This window comes from Equus caballus, chromosome 21 (assembly GCF_041296265.1).
Source record: "Equus caballus isolate H_3958 breed thoroughbred chromosome 21, TB-T2T, whole genome shotgun sequence".
Taxonomy (NCBI): Eukaryota; Metazoa; Chordata; class Mammalia; order Perissodactyla; family Equidae; genus Equus; species Equus caballus.
This window is the reverse complement of record NC_091704.1, coordinates 23,026,122-23,050,583: the sequence shown is the minus strand read 5'-3', so window position 1 is coordinate 23,050,583 and position 24,462 is coordinate 23,026,122. Positions and strand designations below refer to the sequence as shown.

Sequence of the window (24,462 nt, the reverse complement as noted above, 5' to 3'; positions counted from 1 at the left end):
TCCTTTCCAATTTGGATACCTTCTATTTCTTTTTCTTGCCCAGTCGTTCTAGCTAGGACTTCTAGAATTATGTTGAATAATTATGGGGACAGTAGGCACTCTTATCTTGTTCCTGAGCTTAAAGAGAAAGCTTTGAACATTTCACCATTGAGTATGATGTTAGCTGTGGGTTTGTCATCTATGGCCTTTGTTATGTTGAGGTATATTCCTGCCATACCCAATTTGTTGAAAGTTTTTATCATGAAAGGATGTTGAATTTTATCAAATGCTTTTTCTGCGTCTATTGAGATGATCATATGATGTTTGTCTTTCATTCTATTAATGTGGTGTTTCACATTTATTGATTTGCATATGTTGAACTATCCTTGCATCCCAGGGATAAATCCCATTTGATCATGGTGTATGATGCTTTTAATGTGCTGTTGAATTCATTTTGCAAGTATTTTGTTGAGAACTTTTGCATCCATATTCATCAGCAATATTGGCCTATAGTTTTTGTTTCTTGTAGTGTCCTTATCTGACTTTGGTATCAGAATAATGCTGGCCTCATAAAATGAGTTTGGAAGTCTTCCCTCCTCTTCAGGTTTTTGGAAGAGTTTGAGAATAATTGGCATTGATTCTTCTTTAAAAGTTTAGTAGAATTCACCCACAAAGCCAACCTGTCCTGAGCTTTCCTTTGTTGGGAGGTTTTCAATTACTGATTCAGTCTCCTTACTTGTTACTGATATGTTGAGACTTTCTATTGCTTCATGATCTAGACTTGGTAGATTCTATGTTTCTAGGAATTTATCCATTTCTTCTAGGTTGTCTCATTTGTTGGCATATAATTGTTCACAGTAGTCTCTTCTGCTCCTATATATTTCTGTGATGTCACTTGTAACGTCTCCTCTTTCATTTCTAACTATATTTATTAGAGTCATCTCTCTTTTTGTCTTGGTAAGTCTAGTTAAAGGTTTGTCCATTTTGTTTTTTAAAAAGCTGCCTCTTGGGGCTGGCCCCATGGCCGAGTGGTTAAGTTCGCGCGCTCCGCTGCAAGCGGCCCAGTGTTTCGTTGGTTCGAATCCTGGGCGCGGACATGGCACTGCTCATCAAACCACACTGAGGCAGCGTCCCACATGCCACAACTAGAAGGACCCACAACGAAGAATATACAACTATGTACTGGGGGACTTTGGGGAGAAAAAGGAAAAAATAAAATCTTTAAAAAAAAAAAAGCTGCCTCAGTTTTGTTGATCTTTTCTATTGTTTTTCTGTTCTCCATTTCATTTATTTCTGCTCTAATCTTTGTTTTCTCCTTCTTTCTACTAACTTTGGACTTCGTTTGTTCTTGTTTTTCTTGTTCCTTCAGATGTAAAGTTAGGTTGTTTCAGATTCTTCTTCTTTTTTTTTTTTTTAATATACTCATTTATTGCCAGAAACTTTCCTTTTAGCACTACTTTTGCTGCATCCCATAAGTTTTGGTATGTTGTAATTCCATTTTCATTTGTTTCAAGATATATTTTAATTTTCCTTTTGATTTCATCCTTGACCCATTGATTGTTCAGGAGTGTTTTGTTTAATTTCCACATATTTGTGAATTTTCCAGTTTTCCTCCTGTCATTGATTTCTGGTCTCATACTGTTGTGACTGGGAAAGACACTTGGCATGATTTCACTATTTTTAAATTTGCTAAGACTTGTTTTGTGACCTAACATATAATCTATCCTGGAGAATGTTCCTTGTGCACTTGAGAAGAATGTGTATTTTGCTGCTTTTGGATGGAATGTTCTGTATAAGTCTGTTAAGGCCACTTGGTCTAAAGTACAGTTCAAGTCCCATGCTTCCTTATTGCTTTTTTGCCTAGATGATCTATCCATTGTTGAAAGTGGGGTATTGAAGTCCCCTACTATTAGTGTATTGTTGTTTATTTCTCCTTTAAGATCTGTTAGTATTTGCTTAATATATTAAGGTGCTTTGATGTTGTGTACATGTATATTTATAATTGTTATATGCTATTGATAAATTGACCCCTTTATCATTATATAATGAATTCTTTGTCTCTTGTTATCATTTTTGACCTAAAGTCTATTTTGTCTGATATAAGTATAGCTACCCCTGTTCTCTTTTCCTTTTCGTCTGTGTGGAATATCTTTTTCTGTCACTTCACTGTGAGCCTACGTGTGTCCTTGAAGCTGAAAGATGTCTTTTGTAGGGAGCCTAACAGACAGTTCCTGACTTACAATGGCTCAACTTACGATTTTTTTACTTTACAATAGTGTGAAAGTAATACATATTCAGTAGAAACTGTACTTTGAATTTTGAATTTTGATCTTTTCCTGGGCAAACAATATGCAGTGTGATACTCTCTTGTGATGCTGGCCAGCAGCAGTAAAGCCACAGCTCTCAGCCAGCCATGCAATCACAAAGGTAAATAACTGATACCCTTGCAACCATTCTGTTTTTCACTTTCATACAGTATTCAATAAATTACATGAGCTATTCAACACTTTATTATAAAATAGACTTCGTGTTAGATTATTTTACCCAACTTCAGGCTAATGTAACTCTCTGAGCATGTTTAAGATAGTCTAGGCTGAGCTATGATGTTTGGTAGGTTAGGTGTATTAAATGCACTTTCAACTTATGTTAGGTTGATTGGGACGTAACCACATCGTAAGTCAAGGAATATCTGTATAGTTGAATCTTGCTTTTTTTTTCATCCAACCATTCTATGCCTTTTGATTGGAGAATTTAATCCATTTACATTAAAGTAATTGTGGATAGGTAAGAACTTATTATTGCCATCTTATTAATTGTTTTCTGGCTGTTTTGTATTTCTTTTATTCCTTTCTTACTGTTTTCATTTGTGAATTGATGATTTCCCATAGTGGTATACCTTGATTCCCTTCTCTTTATCTTGTGTGTATCTACTATAGGTTTTTGTTTTGTGGTTACCCTGAGGCTTACTTGAAACATCTCATAGATATAATCGTCTATTATAAGCTGATTACAACTTAACTTTGATCACATACAAAATCTTCACCCTTTTACTCCCCACAAATATTTTTATATTTTTGATGTCACAATTTACATCATTTTATATGGTATATTCATTAACAAATTATTGTAGCTATAGCTGTTTTTAATACTTTTGTCCTTTAACCTTTATACATTTAAGTGGTTAACACACCACTATATTACAGTATTAAAGTATTCTGAATCTGACTATATACTTACCTTTACCAGTGTGTTGTATATTTTCATATGTTTTCATGTTATTACTTAGCATCGTTTTCTTTCAGCTTGAAGAAGTCCTTTCAGTGGTTCTTGTAAGGCAGATTTTGTGGGGATGAACTCCCTCAGCTTTTGTTTGTTTGGGAAAGTCTTTATCTCACCTTCATTTCTGAAAGACAGCTTTGCTGGATAGAGTATTCTTGGTTAGCAGTTTCCTTCTTTCAGCACTTTGAATATCATCTCACTGTCTCCTGGCCTGCAAAATTTCTGCTTGAAAATCCACTGATAGCCTTATGAGGGTTTCCTTGTATGAAAGAATTTGTTTTTCTCTTGCTGCATTTAAAATTCTCTCATTGTCTTTGATATTAGGCAGTTTTGTTATAATGTGTTTTAGGGAAGATCGTTTTGGATTGAAATTATAGAGTAACCTATTCATGAACTTGGATGTCCATATCTTTCCCCAGGTTTGGGAAGTTTTCAGCCATTATTTCTTTAAGTAAGCTTTCTGCCCCTTTCTCCCTCTCTTCTCCAAGAATCCAGTGATGCATACATTATATTTCTTAATGGTAAGTCCAGTAGTCTTTCTTCACTTCTTCATTTATTTTTCTTTTTTCCCTCTGACGGAATAATTTCAGATGCTCTGTTTTTGAGCTCACTAATTGTTCTGCTGCTTGGTCCAGTCTGCTGTTGAAGCTCTCTATTGAGTTCTTCAATTTAGTCATGTATTCTTTAGCTCCAAAGTTTCTGTTTGGTTCTTTTTTATGTTTTGTATCTCTTTGTTGAACTTCTCGTTTTGTTCTTCTCTTATTTTTCTGATTTTGTTAAATTGTTTATCTGAGTTCTCTTGTAGCTATCTGAGCATCTTCAGGACAATTACTTTGAATTCTGTATCAGGAAATTCCCATGTCTCCATTTCTTTGGGTCAGTTACTGGAAGTTTATTGTGTTCCATTGGTAGTGTCATGTTCCCCTGATTCTTCCCTGTAGCTTTGTGTAGGTTTTTGCACATTTGAGGAAGCTGTCATGTCTTCTGGACTTTATGGACTGATTTCAGTAAGGAAAGACCATCTGTGGGTAGAGACCCACTGGAGCATACTGTGACCCTAGGTCTAGTGGTGCAGCACACCAAGTGCAGGGTCGTGTGGTGGCTCCAGGTCCAGGATTAGGGCATGTCTCATAAGCTCAGGCCACTGGGATCCACAGCATCAACAACTGTGATGTCCTTGATGAGCACTGTGGGACGTCCACAATGTCTGCAAGGGCTGGTGGGATCCACAGCAGCATTTCCAGGTCCAGCAGCTAGGGACCCAGGCAGGCAGCAGTGGTGGCTGCAGCCAGCGGTGTGCATATACTCAGCTGTGCAGGTGAGCTGCAGGTGCCTGTTTAGTGGCAGGGGCCAGTTGCAGACACATACAGAGTGGTAAGGGCCAGTGTCAGCACCAAGAGCCTGGGCCACTCGCATGCACAATGGCAGCTGTGGAGGTCCTGGCTATCAGTGTGTACTACCCTGACTACAGGGTCTCACCACAGCCTCTTGGCAGTGGAAGCTGGTATTGGAAGTTGGGCTCAGGGCTTACAGGTGCACAGCTGGAGGAGTTAGCTATGAATGCACCCAGTGGTGCAGGCCAGTGACTAGAGATAGGGCCATTTCCTGGCCCATAAGCAGCTGTGAGGGCCTTGGCTGTTGGTGTGCGCTTCTGTGACTGAATTTTTACTTAGTTTGAATTTGAATTTTTATTTAGTTGGATTTATCAACCTTTTTTCTTTATGGTTTTTGTTTTCTTATATCTCATTTAAGGCCTTTACTATCTCCGAGGTTATAAAAATATCATCTATCTCCAAGGTTTTAAGGATATCAACTCTATTTTCCGATAGTAATTTTCAAGAAAAGTTGCATAGTTTCCATAATTAAAGGCTTACATTTTCGTTAGGTTTATTCCCAAGCACTCTACATTTTTTGGTGCCATTGTGAACTACTTTTTGTAATACATTTTTTAGTTGGTGGTTTCTGGGATCTAGGAAAGCTGCTGAGTATTTTTATTTTGTATATGGCCATTTTTTTAAAATTCCCTTTTTAATTCTAATATTTTTTCAGGTAATCATCTGTATCCATCTTTTTCTCCTTACCTCCTGTTCCAATAAAAGTGGCTATCTCCCCTATACTGCTAATCTCTAACCTTTTCTCTCCTTAGGGATCTTGCTTCATCAATTATCCCCTCTTTCTCTTTTATCTTTCTCCCTTTCATTGACTTCTCCCCATTATCATTTAGACACACTGAAATCTCTCTCCAGTCAAAAAACAAGAACAAAATCTCTTCTTATCCTTCTCCTTGGTCTTCTGGGCAGAATTGTATGGTGTTTTCTTCCCTCACATCTCCACTGACTTGCACACATTCACTTAACTGCACCACTACTGTTCTGACAGCACTTTCACCAGTGTTAATGAGCACCATTTTCATTTAAAATCCAGAGGATGCTTCTCAACCAGAGACACAGTTCAGTTTAGAACTCATATCAATAGTTCTCCCCTTCCTCCTTAGCATATTCTCTTCGTTTGGTTTCTGTAACACCGACCTGACCCAATTTCCCTTCTCTCTCTAGCCACGTCTTCCCAGACCCATCATTGAATACTCTTCTTCTCCCCCAGTTTAATGTTAGAGTTCATCTCTTCTTGAACCTCACACTTCTTCCTTTGGTGACCTCATCCACTCCGCCCTCACTGAGTGATCTTCCCTGCTTTTAGTTACCTATACAGTTATGTATACACTGAAGCAGTTCCCTGCCAAATCTTTATCTCCAACATAAATTTCTTTGCTAAACCATACAGCCAAGTATTTAACTTCCTACTAAGCATCTCTATTTGGATGTCTCCTAAGCACATTTATGTCTCCTAAACACAAGATGCCCATATCTGCACTTATCAACCCTAAACCTGCTCTTCCCGCAGTCTCTGTTTTTTAAAATACACCACAATTCACCCAGTTATTCGATCCAAATACCTGAATATCATCTTTAAGTCCTCTCTCACTTGCCCACACCTAATTTGTCACTTAAACTGTTGTTATGCCTTCTGTTTTGGCCCAAATACATCCATTCCTTTCCATCAACACTGCTACCACCTTAGCGGGCTGCCATTATCTCTTGCCTGGATTACTGTAACCGCTTCCTAACTGATCTCCTTGCTTCCAGTAATGCTCCTTGCTAGTCCGTTCACCACTGTGCAGCCAAGTTGAGCTTTGTAACGCAAGTTGGAGCTTACTCGTCTTTTTAAAAAACATTTCCTTGATTCTCTTTGCCTTCAGGATACAATCTAATCCCTTTAGCCTAGTTTTCAAGGCCCTACAAAATCGAGCCTCTGCTTTCTTTGCTGTCATCTGTCATACTGAGGTCTTATTGAAGTACCTTATTTGCACAAACACTTTATATCCTCTTCTCTTCTGGGCCTTTGCACATGCTGACCCTTTACATAGAATACCTCTCCTTGCCTCTCCCTCCTTCTCCTGGATTCTCCTGGCCAATGCTTACTTTTTTCTTTGGATCTTAGTTTGATGTCACTTCCTTCAAGATGCCTTTCCTGTCCATACATTGTCCATTAGTCACACTTTGTACCTTCAACCCATAAGTATTTGCTCATACTGTTTTCTTTGCCTAAAGTCCCCCCTTTCTTCAGCCCTTCCTGTCACCTAGCAAAACCCTGGCCATTTTTCATGCCTCATTTCTGTAATCCCCTCACAGAGAGTGTTCTCCCTATTTTTAGAAGTTTAGATATTGTTTGGATATTGATAATATTATACTATATTTATTGCTTTTAAGTTTTTATGTTACATATATTTGCGCCTAGTCTCTCCAAAAAGATTATCATAATAATGTCTTATTGGTTCTAAGTGCTTTATAAGTTTTAACTCATCTGATCAGCCCAGTAACTCAATGGAGTAGGTATTAATATCCTCATTTTACAAATGAGGGAACTGAGGCACAGTTAAGTTAAATAATTTGCTGCTTTTTGGTGCAAATAGTACCTCATCTAGTACCCAGCATATAATAAGGCTTTCAAAAAATATTCAAGATCTCTCCTGAGGAAAAGAGTCCTTGCAACATTACCACATTGTTACCATTGGGTTGTTGGAGATGGGGGTTGGGGATAGGAGGAACAGAAGGGCATGGAGAGAAGATATAGTTAACTTTTCCTTTAAATGTCTTTCAGTTGTTTCAGTCATTACAATGAGCAATCAGTAGTAATTTTTAATCTATCCTGTGTTTGTTTGCCTTCCATATTTCCTTTTTGGGGAAGTGTCTTAAGTTTTTTGCCCTCTTTTTTTTTAAAGATTTTATTTTTTTTTTAATTTTTCCTTCTTCTCCCCAAAACCCCCCAGTACATAGTTGTATATTTTAGTTGTGCGTCCTTCTAGTTGAAGCATGTGGGATGCCACGTCAGCATAGCTTGATGAGCCGTGCCAGGTCCACGCCCAGGATCCGAACCGGCAAAACCCCAGGCCACTGACGCAGAGTGCACAAACCCAACCACTCAGCCACAGGGCTAGCTCCCCATTTTTTAATTAGGTTCTTTCTTCTCTTACTGTTGAGTTATGAGAGTTTTTTATATAATCAGATCCAAGGTTTTTTTTGGATATGTGATTTGCAAATATTTTCTCCCACACTGTAGTGCTTTTTAAAACTTTATTTTTTTACTTTTTATTTTATTTACTTATTATTTTTTATTTTATTAACAGCATTTTTCACTGAGTAAAAAAATTTAATATTAATGAAGTTCAGTTTATTGAGTTATTTTTCTTTTCTGAATCATGCTTTTGAGGTCATGTCTAAGAACTCTTTGCCTAACCTAAGGTCACAGATTTTCTCCTAAGTTTTTTTTTTTAATGTTTTATAGTTTTACATTTTACATTTAGATCTATTATCCATTGTGAGTAAATTTTTATAAAAGTTATGAAGTTTAGGTCAAGGTTCATTTTCGTCATATGGCTATCCAGTTGTTCCAATACCATTTGTTAAAAAGACTGTCCTTTCTCCATTAAACTACCTTTGCAACTTTGTCTAAGATTAGTTGCCTATATTTGTGTTGGCTTTTTCCTGGACTTTCATTTCTGTTCCATTAATCTGTGTGTTTATTCTTTCATCAATACCCCACTATCTTTATCACTAAAGCTTTATAGTAAGTTTTCAAATCAGGTGGTATGATTCCTCCAATTTTATTCTTTTTTTCAAAATTGTTTTGCTTATTCTAGTTCTTTTGCCTTTCCATATAAATTTTATAATTAGTTTGTATCAAAAAATTTCTGATTGGGTTTTTATTTGAATTTCATTAAGTTTATTGATCAATCTGTGAAGACTTGACATCTTTATTATGTTGAGTTTTCCAACTCATAAACACATATGTCTCCTCATTTATTTAGGTCTCCCTTGCTTTGTTTCATCAGCATTTTGTAGTTTGCAGCATACATTTCCTGTACATGTTTCATTGGATTTATATCTAAGTATTTTTTTCTTTTCTGGAGCTATTATAAATGGGTTTTTTTTTAAATTTTGATTCCCTATTGTTCATCATAGAAATATGATTAATTTTTGTATGTTGAAATGTTGACCTCATATCCTGCACCTTGCTAAACTCACTTGTCAGTTCTAGGAGGCTGTTGGGTTGGGTTTTGTCGGGGGAGTTTATTTCAGTTTTTTGTTTTGTTTTATTTGGAGATTCCTTGGGTTTTCTGCATAGATAAGCATGGTCAGTAAATACAGGCTGTTTTACTTCTTCCTTTCCAATCCATAGACTTTTATTTCCTTTTTGCCCTATTACACTGGCTAAGTCTTCCAGTATGAAGATGACTAGGAATGGTCAGAGTAGACATTCTTCCCTTATTCCCAATCTTTGGGCAAAAATGTTGTCTTTCATTGCTAAGTATAATGTTAATATGGAGGGTTTCGTGTAGATGCTCTTTATCATGTTGAGGAAGTTCCCTTCAACTTCTAGTTTGCTGAGAGTTTTTAACATGAGAGATATTGAATCTTGTCAAATACTTTTCTACATTAATTGACATGATCATGTCATTTTTCTTCTTTAACTGTTAATAGGGTAGATTACACTCATTGATTTTCAAATCTTGAACTAGCCTTGCAGTCACATTATTAACTCCACTTGGTCATGGTGTATTTTTCTTTTTATTTTTTTCTGGACTAAATTTGCTAATATTTTGTGGAAGATATCTGTGTCTGGGCAGCCAGCCCTAGTGGTCTACTGGTTAAGATTCAGCCCTCTCACTGCTGCAGCCTGGGTTCGTTTCCTGGTCAGGGAACCACACCACTCACCTGTCAGTTATATTGTGATGGCTGCATGTTGCTGTGATGCTAAAAGCTATGCTACTGGTATTTCAAATACCAGCAGCATCACCTATGGTGAGCATTCTGCAGAGCTTCCAGACTAGATAGACTAGGAAGTAGGACATGCCAGCCACTTCTGAAAAAAATTGGCCATGAAAACCCTATGAATAGCAGCGAAGCATTGTCTGATATAGCACCTGGAAGGTGAGAGGATGGCACAGAAAGACCAAGCAGGATTCTGCTCGGCTGTACACATGGTTGCTAGGAGTGGGAATTGACTGGACAGCACTAATAACAATATCTATGTCTATAACATTTATGAGGGATACTGGTCTATAGTTTTCTCATCTTCTGCTATCTTTGTCTACTAGGAGTATCAGGATAATGCTGGCTTCATAAAATGTGTTGAGAAATGTTTCCTCCTATTCTGTTTTCTGGAAAAAAGATTATATAGAATTGGTATTATTTCTTCATTAAATATTTGGTAGAATTTGTCAGTGAAATCATCTGAATCTGGAGATTTCTTTTTCAGAAATTTTTTAAATAGACTTTATTTTTTTAGTGCAGTTTTAGGTTCACAGCAAAATTGAGCAGAAAGTACAGAGAGTTCCATATTCCCCCTGCACACACACACACAGCCATCTTAACTATCAACATCCCACACTGGAGCAGTACATTTGCTACAACTGATGAACCCTCATTCACACCTCATTATCACTCGAAGTCCATAATTTATATTAGAATTCACTCATGGTATTGTATATTCTGTGGGTTCAGACAAACGTATAATGACATGTAGCCATCATTACAGTACACACAGAGTAGTTTTACTGCCCTAAGAATTCTCTATGCTCTGCCTATTCATCTGTCCCTCTCCTCCTAACCCTGGCAACCACCAGTCTTTTTTCTGTGTCCATGGTTTTGCATTTTCTGGGATATCATATATTTGGAATCATACAGTATGTAGCTTTTTCAGATTATCCCATTTTCCTTAGCAATATGCATTTAAGGTTCCTCCCTGTCTTTTCATGGCTTCATAGCTCATTTCTTTTTAGTGCTGAATAGTATTCCATTGTCTGGATGTAGCACAATTTATTCATTCACCTACTGAAGGACATCTTGGTTGCTTCCAAGTTTTGGCAACTATGAATAAAGCTGCTATAAACGTCCATGTGTAGGTTTTTGTGTGGACATAAGTTTTTGGATACATGCCAAGGAGCATGATTGCTGTGTCATATGGTAAGAGTACGTTTAGTTTTGTAAGATCCTATGAAACTGTCTTCCAAAGTCGCTGTACCATTTTGTACTTCCGCCAGTAATGAATGAGAGTTCCTGATACTCCACATCCTCACTGGCATTTGGTGTTGTCAGTGTTTTGGATTTTGGCCATTCTAATAGATGTGGAATGGTATCCCATTGCTGTTTTAATTTGCAATTCCCTAATTCCCATCATAATAACCTATGATGTTGATCATCTTTTCACATGCTATTTTCCCTCTGTATATCTACTTTGGTGAGGTGTCTGCTAAGGTTTTTTTGCCCACTTTTTAATCAAGTTGTTCATTTTCTTATTGTTGAGTTTTAAGAGTTCTTTGTCTATTTTGAATGACAGTCCTTTATGAGATATGTCTTTTGCAAATATTTTATCCCGGTCTGTGGCTTGTCCTCTCATTCTCTTCATATTGTTTTCCACAGAGCAGAAGTTTTTAATTTTAATGAAGTCCAGCTTACCCATTATTTCTTTCATGAATCACATCTTTGGTGTTATAGCTAAAAAGTCATCACCATACTCTAAGTCATGTAGGTTTTCTCCTATGTTATCTTCTGGGAGTTTTATGATTTTGCATTTTACATTTAAGTCTATGATTCATTTTGAGTTAATTTTTGTAAAGGGTGTAAGGTCTGTGTCTAGATTCTTCGTTTTTTTTAATATTGAGGTCATAATAGTCTATAACACTGTGAAATTTCAGTGCGTTATTTTTTGTCAGTCACCATGTAAATGCACCACTTCACCCCTGTGCCCACCCCCCAATCCCCTTCACCCTGGTAACCATTAAACTGTTCTCTTTGTCCGTGTGTTTATTTATCTTCCACATATGAGTGAAATCATATGGTGTTTGTCTTTCTCTGTCTGGTTTGTTTCACTTAACACAATACCTTTAAGGTCCATCCATGTTGTTGCAAATGGCACAATTTTGTCTTTTTTATGGCTGAGTAGTATTCCGTTGTATATATATATACCACATCTTCTTTATCCAGTCCTCAGTCAATGAGCACCTGGGTTGCTTCCATGTCTTGGCTATTGTGAATAATGCCACAATGAATATAGGGGTGCATAAGTCTCTTTGAATTGTTGATTTCAAGTTCTTTAGATAAATACCCAGTAGTGGGATAGCTGGATTGTATGTTATTTCTGTTTTTTAATTTTTTGAGAAATCTCCATACTGTTTTCCATAGTGGCTGCACCAGTTTGCATTCCTACCAGCAGGGTATAAGGGTTCCCTTTTCTCTGCAACCTCTCCAACATTTGTTTTTTTTTTTTCTTGGTGATTATAGTTATTCTAATGGGTGTAAGGTGATATCTTAGTGTAGTTTTGATTTGCATTTCCCTCATGATTAGTGATGTTGAACATCTTTTCATGTGCCTATTGGCCATCTGTATATCTTTGGAAGAATGTCTGTTCATATCCTCTGCACATTTTTTGATCAGGTTGTTTGGTTTTTTGTTGTTGAGTTGTATGAGTTCGTTATATACTCTGGAGATTAACCCCTTGTCGGATATATGATTTGCAAATATTTTCTCCCAGTTGGTGGTTGTCTTTTTGTTTTGATCCTGATTTCCTTTGCCTTGCAGACTCTTTAGTCTGATGAAGTCCCACTTGTTTATTTTTTCTTTTGTTTCCCTTGTCTGAGTGGCCATGGTATTGGAAAAGATCCTTCTAAGACTGATGTTAAAGAGTGTACTGCCTATATTTTCTTCTAGGGGTTTTATGGTTTCAGGTCTTACCTTCAAGTCTTTGATCCATTTTCAGTTAATTTTTGTGTATGGCAAAAGATAATGGTCTACTTTCATTCTTCTGCATGTGGCTGTCCAGTTTTCCCAACACCATTTATTAAAGACACTTCCCTCTCTCCATTGTATGTTGTTAGCTCCTTTGTCGAAACTTAGATGTCTATAGATGTGTGGTTTTATTTCAGGGCTTTCCATTCCATTCTATTGATCTGTGTGTCTGCTTTTGTAGCAGTACCATGCTGTTTTGATTACTGTAGCTTTGTAGTATATTTTGAAGTCGGGGATTGTGATGCCTCCAGCTTTATTCTTTTTTCTCAGGATCACTTTAGGTATTTAGGGTCTTTTGTTGCCCCACATGAATTTTAGGATTCTTTGTTCTATTTCCATGAAGGGTGTCATTGGGATTCTGATTGAGATTTCATTGAATCTGTAGATTGCTTTGGGTAGCATGGAAATTTTAACTATGTTTATTCTTCCAATCCATGTGCATGAAATAGCTTTCCATTTCTTTATGTCATCATCGATTTCTTTCGATAATGTCTTATAGTTTTCATTGTATGTCTTTCACTTCCTTGGTTAAATTTATTCCTAGATATTTTATTCTTTTGGTTGCGATTGTAAATGGGATTGTATTCTTGAGTTCTCTTTCTGTTAGTTCCTTTTAGAGTATAGAAATGCTACTGATTTTTGTAAGTTAATTTTGTACCCTGAAACTTTGCTGTGGTTGTTGATTATTTCTAATATTTTTCTGATGGATTCTTTAGGGTTTTCTATAAAATCATGTCATCTGCAAACAGCGAGAGTTCCACTTCTTCATTGCCTGTTTGAATTCCTTTATTTCTTTTTCTTGCCTAATTTCTCTGACCAAAATCTCCAGTACTGTGTTGAATAAGAGAGGTGAAAGTGGGCAGGCACCCTTGTCTTGTTCTTGTTCTCAGCGAGACGGCTTTCAGTCTGATGAAAGTATGAGTATGATGAAAGTATGAGTATGATGTTGGCTGTGGGTTTGTCATATATGGCCTTTATTATGTTGACGTACTTTCCTTCTAAACCCATTTTATTGAGATTTTTTATCATAAATGGATGTTGGATCTTGTCAGATGCTTTCTCTGCATCTATTGAGATGATCATATGGTTTTTATTCCTCATTTTGTTAATGTGGTGTGTCACATTGATTGATTTATGGATGTTGAACTATCCCTGTGTCCCTGGTATAAAGCCCACTTGATCATGGTGTATGATCTTTTTAATGTATTTCTATATTTGGTTTGCCAATATTTTTATGAGGATTTTTGCATCTATGTTCATTAGCGATTATTGGCCTGTAATTTTCCTTCTTTATATTGTCCTTGTCTGGCTTTGGTATCAGGGTGATGTTGGCCTTGCAGAATGTGTTAGGAAGTGTTCCGTCTTCCTCGATTTTTTGGAATAGTTTGAGAAGGATAGGTATTAAATCTTCTTTGAATGTTTGGTAGAATTCTCCAGAGAAGCCATCTGGTCCTGGACTTTTACTTTGTGAGAGGTTTTTGATTACTGTTTCAATTTCTTTACTTGCTATTGGTCTGTTCATATTCTCTGTTTCTTCTTGATTCAGTTTTGGGAGGTTGTATGAGTCTAAGAATTTATCCATTTCTTCCAGATTGTCCAGTTTGTTGGCATATAGTTTTTCATAGTATTCTCTTATAATCATTTGTATTTCTGTGGTATCCATTGTAATTTCTCCTCTTTCATTTCTAATTTTATTTATTAGAGGCTTCTCTCTTTTTTTCTTAGTAAGTCTGGCTAAGAGTTTGTCAATTTTGTTTATCTTCTCAAAGAACCAGCTCTTTGTTTCCTTGATCCTTTCTACTTTTTTTTTGTTTCAATTTCATTTATTTCTGCTCTAATTTTTACATTTCCCTCCTTCTGCTGACTTTGGGCTTTGTTTGTTCTTCTTTTTCTACTTCTGTTAGGTGTAGTTTAAGATTATTTGAGATTTTTCTTGTTTGTTAAGATGGGCCTGTATTGTTATGAATTTCCCTCTTAGGACTTCTTTTGCTGCATTCCCTATGAGTTGGTATGGTGTATTTTCATTTGTCTCCAGATATTTTTTGATTTCTCCTTTAATTTCTTCAATGATCCATTCATTGTTCAGTAGCATGTTGTTTAGTCTCCACATCTTTGTCACTTTGCAAGCTTTTTTCTTGTAGTTGATTTCTAGTTTCACAGCATTATGGTTGGAAAAGATGTTTGATATGATTACAATCTTCTTAGTTTTATTGAGGCTTGCCTTATTTCCCAATTTATGGTCTATCCTTGAGAATGTGTCATGTGCACTTGAGAAGAATGTGTAGATTCTTTGTGTGTGTGTGTGTGTGTGTGTAGCATTTATATTTGCACAGACATTTTTGTTTTGGCATGTCTGCGGTTACTTTAATGTGAAATCTCATCACTTCTTTTAAAACCATTCATGAAGTATATTTTTAGCCAATTATTACTTATTCAGATTAATTAAGATTATACAAAATAACTGACATAATAGAAGTCCCTTATATTGACTTTAGAGTAAATATACATCCTTTTTATGCTTTTTAAACTCTTACTGTTCTCCTGATCTTGGGAGATAAAGGTAGCTCTGGATCCCACCAGTTCATTCTTGAAGCAAATATTTGCATGTGCTACATTTCAGGCAGCCTCCTAGGACCTTTATACTGTCTTCTCTCATTTAACTCTCACAAGAGCCTCACAGGGCTCACAGGCTAGGGACCAACTGTGGTGGATTTTTTTCTTACAACTCCATCAGATAATTAGTATTATTCCCATTCTATAAATGAGGAGGCTTAGAGAAATTAGGTTATTTGCCCAGGATCACACAGTAATAAATGATGAGGTGTTGGTCACTCTTAAGAGCCCATGCTGCTTCTAGAACACCAGCTTCTACCAACAGTGATTTCAACATGAGTAGGATGTTCAATCAGTAGGATGAGGAAAAAAAGTTCAACTTGACTTTCAGAGACCTTTAATTCTAAATAATAATGTCTGTCTTCTGGAGCTGGTTACAGCATGTATCACCCATCCTCATCTTTGGAATACTTTCCACATTCCTTTAAGAAATGCACCATCATGGAAGTCTCTGTAATACCACATATTGAATTATCTCCTGTTTATACAGTGGGCTGTTAAATCAGACTGCCTTGGTTCAAACCCCTGCTCTGACAATGACTGCTGAATGACCTGAGCAAGCAGCCTCTCTTGCAAGCCTCAATTTCTTCACTTGTAAAGTGGAGATAACAATACCTACCTCGGGGTTATTGTTAGAATTAAATGAGATAATTCATGCAAAGTAGTCAACATAGTACCTGACTCTTAGGAAATGCTCAGGAAACATTAGATGTGAGAGAGGGAGAACAGTACATAGTCCTGCAGTAGTATTGGTAAGGCTTGACAAATTAATCCAGCAGCACAAGCTAAACATTCTAAATTAAATTGGCAAAATGTTAGTTATACTGTCCTCTTGATGTAATAACCTCAAAGAAAAGTAGTCTATAAAGAAAAGGTGAATGTTAATTTACTTCAGTTATGTTATCTGTGGCCTAGAAAGAATGTAGATATATTCATTAAATTTGCTAGTAGTACTTAATGGTTCTATTTTAAAATCTGTTGAGAAAAGGATAAAAGTATAGTAAGGCAGGTTCTTTAGCTAAATTCAGATTATAAAATGCTGAGGCTGGCCAAGTTTGGCTAATGTAAACTTAGCATTCAGAGAGAAAGAGGAGGAGAGTGGACAAGATTACCTTTTCTGTTGTGGTCTTTCTGCAGAGTCTTTTTTTTTTTTTTTTTCTAGCCGGTAGGATTTTGGAACAGAGAAAAGCCATGTAGGCATAAGTAGCTTATTTCTATTAGAAATAAAATTTAAGGAGCAAAGGTCCTTGGGATTAGCACAGTGTAGTAAAAAAAAGTCATTTCACAATGGTTGTTACAGATAGCCACAAAGCCAGTAAAAAATGAAAGTTGCCGTTGTACACAAGCAATCAAGAAGTTATCAACAAGCATTCTGATACTTTAACCTGATAACTTTCAGATATGCTGAAAGTGAAATGATGCTTAAAGCAGAATAGAAAAATCCAAGTAGTAAGATTCTAGGTGAAATTTAGTGAAAGAGACGCATAATTTGTACATTTTTGTTTTTGTTTCTTTAAAAGCAATTTTAAACAATGTTATTTTCTTTCATAGAGTTATTAGATGAAATACTAATTGTCATATTGATGTTTCAAATAACCTAATTTGTGTTTGTAATACACGTTCAATATATAAAACATTGAAAAAGGACAGGAAAGAAAAAATCTCTAGTAATTTCATATCCCACAGATGATCATCGTTAATGCCTTTGTGTATACACACACACTTTTCCCAAGAATGAAAAAATTCATCCAATTTTTCATTATAAGCCTTTATCAATGAATTATCCAGTAGTTAAATATTTTATAAATCCACTGTTATTTCCTTAGGCTAAAGGAAGTGAAACTGCTGAGTCAAGTACGTTTTTATTAAAAGATTTTAATTGAGGTATAATTTAAACATAAGAAAATGCACAGTTCTTATCTGTTCACTTTGATGAATTTTGACAATTGTATACACCCATGTAAATACCACCAAAACAAGATATAGAACATTTACATTACCCCAGAAAGTTCCCTCGTGCCCCTTCCAGCCAGTCCCCTCCCCTCAACCACTCTGATTTCTGTCAGCTCGGGTGCGCCTTTGATAACATTTTTGCTAGATTGTATTCAGAAAGTTGAATCATTTATACCTGTACCAACAATGTATGAAGTTGCTGGTTTCTCCTTACTGTAAGTCTTATGTGAGTATATATGTGTTGTAATATATCACAGATAATAGATGTATATATATTAATCTTTCCAGTTTCTATTGTATATTATTTGCATTTCTTTGTTTACTGGTAAAGTTGAACTTTTAAAATATGCTAATTGGCCGCTTATATTTCATTATTGTGGTAGTGATTGTTAATTATATAGTCTAATGTGATTATATATTTCTTGTTGATTTGAAAAAGCTCTTAAATATTAAAGATATTTTTCATTTTAAATATTTTTACACTTTGTCATTGCCTTAAAATTTGTTTATGGAGGGTTTTGTTTTGTTTTTAACATGGAGTTTTAAATTTGCATTGCCAAATCTGGCGATCTTTTTCTTCATGTTTTCTGCTCATTGTCATTCTGTAGGTCTTCATAATCCCTTCACTGCCGAGAAGGAAATAATCAGTCTTTAGACAAACTCCCTACCTTCAAAGTATATAAATACCTCGTTATAATACCTTTCTTTGGTATTTTTATGGTTTTATTTTTATTTTTAATTTACATCTTTCATCCACCTGGAATTGATTGGGCGTATTATATTAGGATAATATTATAACTTTATTTTTTCTAAATTGCTAACCATTACAATTGAATGGTCCTGTGTTTCCCCCACTGATATTAAATGTGTCCTTTATCATAATGTCTTATGTATATTTTGGGGTCAGTTTCATTATCGTACATGGATTTTCCTGTTTATTCCTGTGTCAGTACCTCACTGCTAAATCACTGTAGCAATGTAATATTATTTAATATCTGCTAAGCAAATTGGACCTTTATTTTACAACACTTATATTTTTACTTTAAAAGCTTAAGCAACTGGATAATGTGCTACATTCTTATTTTGTTTTAGTTAACCACACCTGGAAAAAGCTTAGACAATTGACCATGGAATCAATTTTTTAAAAGCCCCATTATTTAACAGGTGGCCACTACCTGAATTGCAGCCTCAGTGCCAAGAAGGAAATAATCAGTCTTTAGACAAACTCCATACCTTCAAAGTAATGGAAAAGATTGCATGTGGAAAATAAATAGCATGAGGAATTAAAAAAGAACAAAATCTAGGATATTTGATTGCCATTTTCTGGTATAGGTATATAAATGTTTTTATGAGAAGTTTGATTAGAATTTTTTCCATCTTGCTAGTAGTACTGAAAAAAGCACAAAGGATTAATAAAGTCGTAGAGAAGATAACATCTCACTTTCATTTTATGTGATATGAATCCCCAGGCCATCTAAGATGGCCATATATAAATGCAAGCCACAAAATCCTCTTCCAAAGACATTTGTTAATAATCTTTCTACTACCTGCCACTTTGAATTATTAATATCCCTTCTCTTCTCTAGTATTAATGCAGATAATCAAGTTAAAAGTAATAATCATATTCTATTCTTTGTGCAGATAATTTTGATGACCATGAGGAATAAAATGTTAGGCTTGAGCTGTTTTTTAGTAGAAATAAGAGTTAGAGTATGAAGCTAAGTATTACTGAACATTTACAGCACCAGTCTGTTTTAAATCTATAAACTAGATATTGTTCTTATGCCCAAATTATATGGAATTATGTGGGAAGATTCTGAGGCATAGAAAGGTTAAGTAACTTTGGTCAAGATGTCATAGCTAGGAAGTGGTAGATCTTAGAAATAGCCAGTCATGCTTGGCTCAATATTTTGATTCTATTTGTTTTCAAAGACATTGTCTCTCGTTTGTGATTTTGGTTTGCAACAATTTCTCTAACTGAGCTAGCCTGCATATTTTCCAGTAAGGCTTCTTGTTGTTTTACACTGTAGTAATGAGGCCCAACAAGTGATTTCAGGACTTTATTAACTCTTGGTCAAAAATTGTCTGGCCCCCTTTAAATCATGGAAGATATTAAGTCCATATCCCTATATTATAATCCCTGTATTATTTGAAGCATTAAAATTCATAAAGTTATTTAAAAGCTTGTTTAACTTGAACAAGAAGTTCCTGCCACGTTTACCCATAATTTTTCGTAGGAATATAAATAGTAGAGTGGTTACGGGTATGGGATTTGGAGTCAGACCTGAATTTGAATCCTAGCTTGGAAATTTACTAGCTGTGTGATCTCAGGCAAATTATATAACCTTTCTAACCCTGTTCCTTAAAGTGTAAACTGGAGATAATAATAGTACTTTCCTGGTAGGTTAGTTTGTGGATTAAATGAGATACTGTTTTTAAAGGATTTAGCAGGGTGTCTGGAACAATCAGTGCTCAATAAATGTTTTGTTGTTCTCATCTTTGATGTCATTGACATTTTTAAGAATTTAGTTTTCTCTATTTGACTACTGTCAGTAGATCTGTCAAGATGATAATTGGAATTTATATCATTTCTGTAATGTTTGGCAGCTTTTGTGACCTTTTCTTAATTAACCCAAAGTAAGTTGCAGTGATTAACTTTAGTTTCTATCATACTTCTTAACATTCTGAAATAAAATAAATTTGAGATTTTATGTTTATGGTGAACAGTAATGCCTCATCAATGAAATATTTTTTTCCTTGAGGCTAGTACTAAAAAGAAAAGGTCGGGGGGGGGACATCGATTGTAAATACAATTTCAATATAAAGCAAAAGAATATCATCGCTTTGGAGAGTACAGAATTCTAAGCTCAGTGTAACGTAAATGTTTTCTTCCGTTCCTCTTCTTAGCCAAGTTTGAAGGTAGTGATAAAATGAAGCAAGAAGGAATATGATGATAGACCAGGTTCCCTAGTTAGTGTTCATTTTATACAGGACTATAAATAATGCTGCAGAAGACCGGCACAGTTCTTTATAAATAGGTTCTTGTCAGAGTTGCTGACCCTGGAAAGGTGATTATTTTACTTTAAGTTCTCTATCCAATCCCTGAAGTCACCTTTTTTTCTGCCTTTTCTTCTTGGTGAAGAAAATTCTTCTGTGTTGACTCTGCTTTCATACAGTTTGCCTTGAAATAAGTTTCTATCATATTAGGGAAGTTCACTTTGTTCATGGATTTGTTTTGAGAGAGATGGGCAGATAGCCATGTACCCCAGCTGCTTACCAGGCCTTTTTGATTGGGAACTCCATCTCCCCTATGTTGTTTTGTTAGTTCACTGGCCATAGATTAAATGTTATTGGCTGAGCAGTTGGTTAAACCCCAGGGCAGGTGTAAGAATGCATATTACAGAGTTATTCTGGAAAGCCTCTTAAATCTTTCCACCTGTGTCCTGCTGAGTATGAAGCATATTAGATAGGCAAGAAAGTCAAGAAACTGCATTCCCACGTTGCTGAAGATATTTTGAAAATTACATCTTTCACATTTGCTCCAACAATACTCAATATTTATTAAAGATACCCAATAAAATGAGGATTTTTTTCTTTTTAAAACAGGAATAGAAGTTTTTAAAAGGGAAACAAAAATTTTTAAGAGTTAGCTTTTTAAAACCTGAAACTGAGGGAGAAATATTAATGTTCATTTAAAGTTCAGAACAAAGGAGGTTTTCTCATGTTAATGGTGAACAGTAAAAGAAAATTCACTGGTTTTCATCTTTGTTTTCTTTTTCCAAAGGCCAGTGTCTATTTTCCTCTTTGCTTGGTTTACCTAATGCTCTATTTTCCTATACTCATTTTGCTTTCTCCAAGTATTTTTAATTTTTTTGTTCCTATTTTAATCACTGTTTCTGTTTCCTATTTTGAATCTTCTTTCGTCTTTACTCTTCCTCCTTGATTTCTTTTTCTTCTTTAGCCTCTTCTGTTTCTCACACTCATCTCTGCCCTGTGCCTCCCTGCTGTGCTGGACATGAAGAATGCCAGTGACCTCATTTTCCTGAACTTTTTTTACATACTTTGATCTCTAGACTCATTCATGTTTTGTCTGTCTGTCTCTTCATATGAATTACTGTGATCTCTACTATCTACTTCATGTTGAAAAAAGATTCACACTTCTTTTTTCATAGGTGCTGGTACTTTAACTCTTTAACTTCTTAATTCCCAAAGAAGCTTTGAACGTTTGTGAAAAGAGAACCCTAAGTTACTTATAATCAATGATGGAGAAAAGTCCTAAAATTAAAAATTCATCAGGTTTTTCCCTAAATATTACATTTTGATAGTTAAAATAAATGAAAGAATTGTCCAACTGATGTTTTTAAATGTATTCTAGAAATCATAGGAAAATGTCAAAATTTTTAAATAAAATTGCTATTTATATTTTAAACAGTATCCAAAGTGAACTGAGAATCATAGAAGAAAAAATAGTTGTGATATTTGGGATTGATAATGTCATTATTCTCTATATGACTAGTTTTGATTATTTCACTTGAAGTGAATCTAAAAGCTTGTCATTTTTGTGTTGTACTTTATTAAAATTATAATAAGTACCAAATGTTTGTTAACACAGTTACCCACATTTTCCAGAAATTATTTTGGTCTTTAGTTTTCATTAGCAGCACAAGTATCTTTAAAATGTCAGTCATTTGGGCTTCCAAATTTTCTAGCGTAAGAACTGGGAATCTGGCTTAAGCTTGGTAAATAATTTCAATAGCTTCTCTTCAGTTGCTTATCTGTAATTTTTATTAATTTTTTAATAAAAAGAGTAGGGAAGCATAATTCCTCACTCCTTAGGCGTGGGCTGCACATAGTGACTTCCCTCCAAAGAGTACAACATGGAAAGCAGGCAAAAAAGAGTAACTTTACAGTGGAGAGAAACCTGACAAGCTCTCCCTCAGCAAGATGATGAAGGCCAACATCCACACTGTAAATCACGTTGACAGAATGTATCCTTTCTATGATGTAATGAAAATTGCAGTTTACATCGTGGCCTTTCTCTCAAATACTCATAAGCCTAGTCTTATCATGAGAAAAACATTAGACAAATTCCCATAGCGGGGCACCCTACAAAATACCCAACCAGTACTCCTCAAGACTGTAAAAGTGATCAAAAACAAGGAAATTCTGAGAAATTGCCACAGCTAAGAATAGCCTAGGAGGACATGACACTAATGTAATATGGGATGCTGGAACAGAAAAAAGACGTTAGGTAAAAGCAAAGTGGGTTAGTCTCCTAGGGCTGCCATAACAAATTACCAGAGACAAGGTGGCTTTGACAACAGAAATCTTTTTTCTCACAGTTCTGGAGGCTAGCAGTCCCAGATCAAAGTGCCAGCAAGAGTGATTTCTGGTGAGGCCTCTCTCCTTGGCTTGTAGACAGCCACCTTCTTGCTTTGTCCTCACGTGGCCTTTTCTCAGTGTGCACGTGCTCCCAGTCTCTTCCTTCTTTTAAGGACATCAGTTCTCTGGGATTAGGGCTCCACTCCTATAACCTCCTCTAATCTTAATTACCTCCTCAAAGGCCCTATCCCCAAATACTGCCACATTGAGAGTTAGGGCTTCAACATATGAATTTGGGGGAAACACAATCTAGTCTATAACACTAAGGAAATCTAAATAAACTGTGAGCTTTACTTAATAATAAGATATCAATATTAGTTCATTAAGGGTAACAAATGTACCATACTAAGATAAGATGGTAACAATAAGGACACTTGGTTTAGGGGTATAAGGGAACTTTCTGTACTATCTGCTCAATTTTTCTGTAAATCTAAATCTCTTTTAAAAATAAAATCTAGTTAAATTGGGGCTGTCCCCGTGGCCAAGTGATTAAGTTCACGCACTCTGCTGCAGGGGGCCCAGTGTTTCGTTGGTTCGAATCCTGGGCGGGGACATGGCACTGCTCATCGAACCACGCTGAGGCAGCGTCCTACATGCCACAACTAGAAGAATCCACAACGAAGAATATACAACTATGTAATGGGGGGCTTTGGGGAGAAAAAGGAAAAAAAATAAAATCTTATAAATAAATAAATAAAAATAAAATAAAATCTAGTTAAATAAAAATAAGTAAATTTTTAGAAATATTTTTTTGAAAGAGTGAGAGGGTAATGGTCTTTCCCAGTCAGATGCCCAAATTATACTAATTAAAGTAATAGGATACTATACAGAGTGAATTATTAAAAAAATAAAGTTGGGACAACTAGGTAGCCATTTGGGGAGAATAATTAAATTAGAACTTATCCGACCCAATATACTAAAAGAAATTTCTAAACTGATAAAAGATTAACAAGTGGAAAAAAGAACTGTAAAAGTGCTAGAAGAAAATATAGGAGGATATTTACATCATCTTAGTGTGAGGAAAGAATTCTTAAGTATGACTTTAAAGATGGAGACCGTAAAGGAAGAGACTCTCTCTATGACTATATAAAAAATTGTAAAGTTCTGTATGGAAGGTAGGAAAGAAGGAAAAGAGAGAGGGATGGACGGAGGAATAAAGGAGATAGGTAAGTGAAACTCCACAAAAAACAAAATTAAAGAACAAATGACAAACTAGAAAAGATATTTGCAATTTATATGATGAATAAGGACTTACATTATTAATATATTAAGAATTCTCACAAATAAGGCAAACATGAATGTGCCATCTTTTTTCAAAGGGCAAAGCACACGACCATACATATCACAAAAGAAAAAATACAAATAGCCAAAAACATGGGGGAAAAAAATGAAAACAAAATCAATCTATTAACCAAAGTAAAATAAGGCACTCTGCTGATGAGAGTGTGATTTGGTATTTCCTTTCTGAAGGGAAGTTAGATCATCTGCATGAAATACCTTAAAAATGTACAAATCTTTGCCTAGGAATTCTACTTGTAGGAATTTATCCTAATCATTAATAAAGATTCCCTATTAGAAATGATAGAAATATCTTTAACAAAAATGGGGAATTTATCGGCATGGGAAGCTTAAGGAATGGAGTTAGGGCATGGCTGGATCAGAGTTAAAACAGAGTCAGGAATCTCTCTCTTTTTTGTCTCCTGGCTCCCTTTTCCTCTCAGTTGGCCTCATCCATAGGCAAGCCTCTCCAAGGGGTGGCAAAGATGGCTTCCAGAAGCTCTAGACTTACATATCCATATGGCCAACTCTGTAGCTCCAGAAAAATCCTTGAGCCAATTCTGTTTGACCTTGATCTAATCACTGGTTTCTGGGCAGGCGTATACCACGTGTCCATTTCCTGGAACAAGAACA

General features: G+C 35.6%; 1 protein-coding gene across 2 annotated transcripts in view; it reads left to right on the top strand.

Annotated features, from left to right (window-relative positions):
* Window positions 1-24,462, top strand: part of CWC27 (CWC27 spliceosome associated cyclophilin) — a 221,818-nt gene that overhangs the window by 188,455 nt on the left and 8,901 nt on the right. The window contains exon 14 of one of the 2 annotated variants that reach the window (XM_070246207.1): window positions 979-1,214. The exons of the other annotated variant lie outside the window; for it this stretch is intronic. Coding sequence (XP_070102308.1) covers window positions 979-1,015 — 37 coding nt within the window. The 3' untranslated portion in view covers window positions 1,016-1,214. Of the gene's footprint in view, window positions 1-978; window positions 1,215-24,462 lie in introns of those variants that run through there. 2 annotated transcript variants of the gene reach the window in all.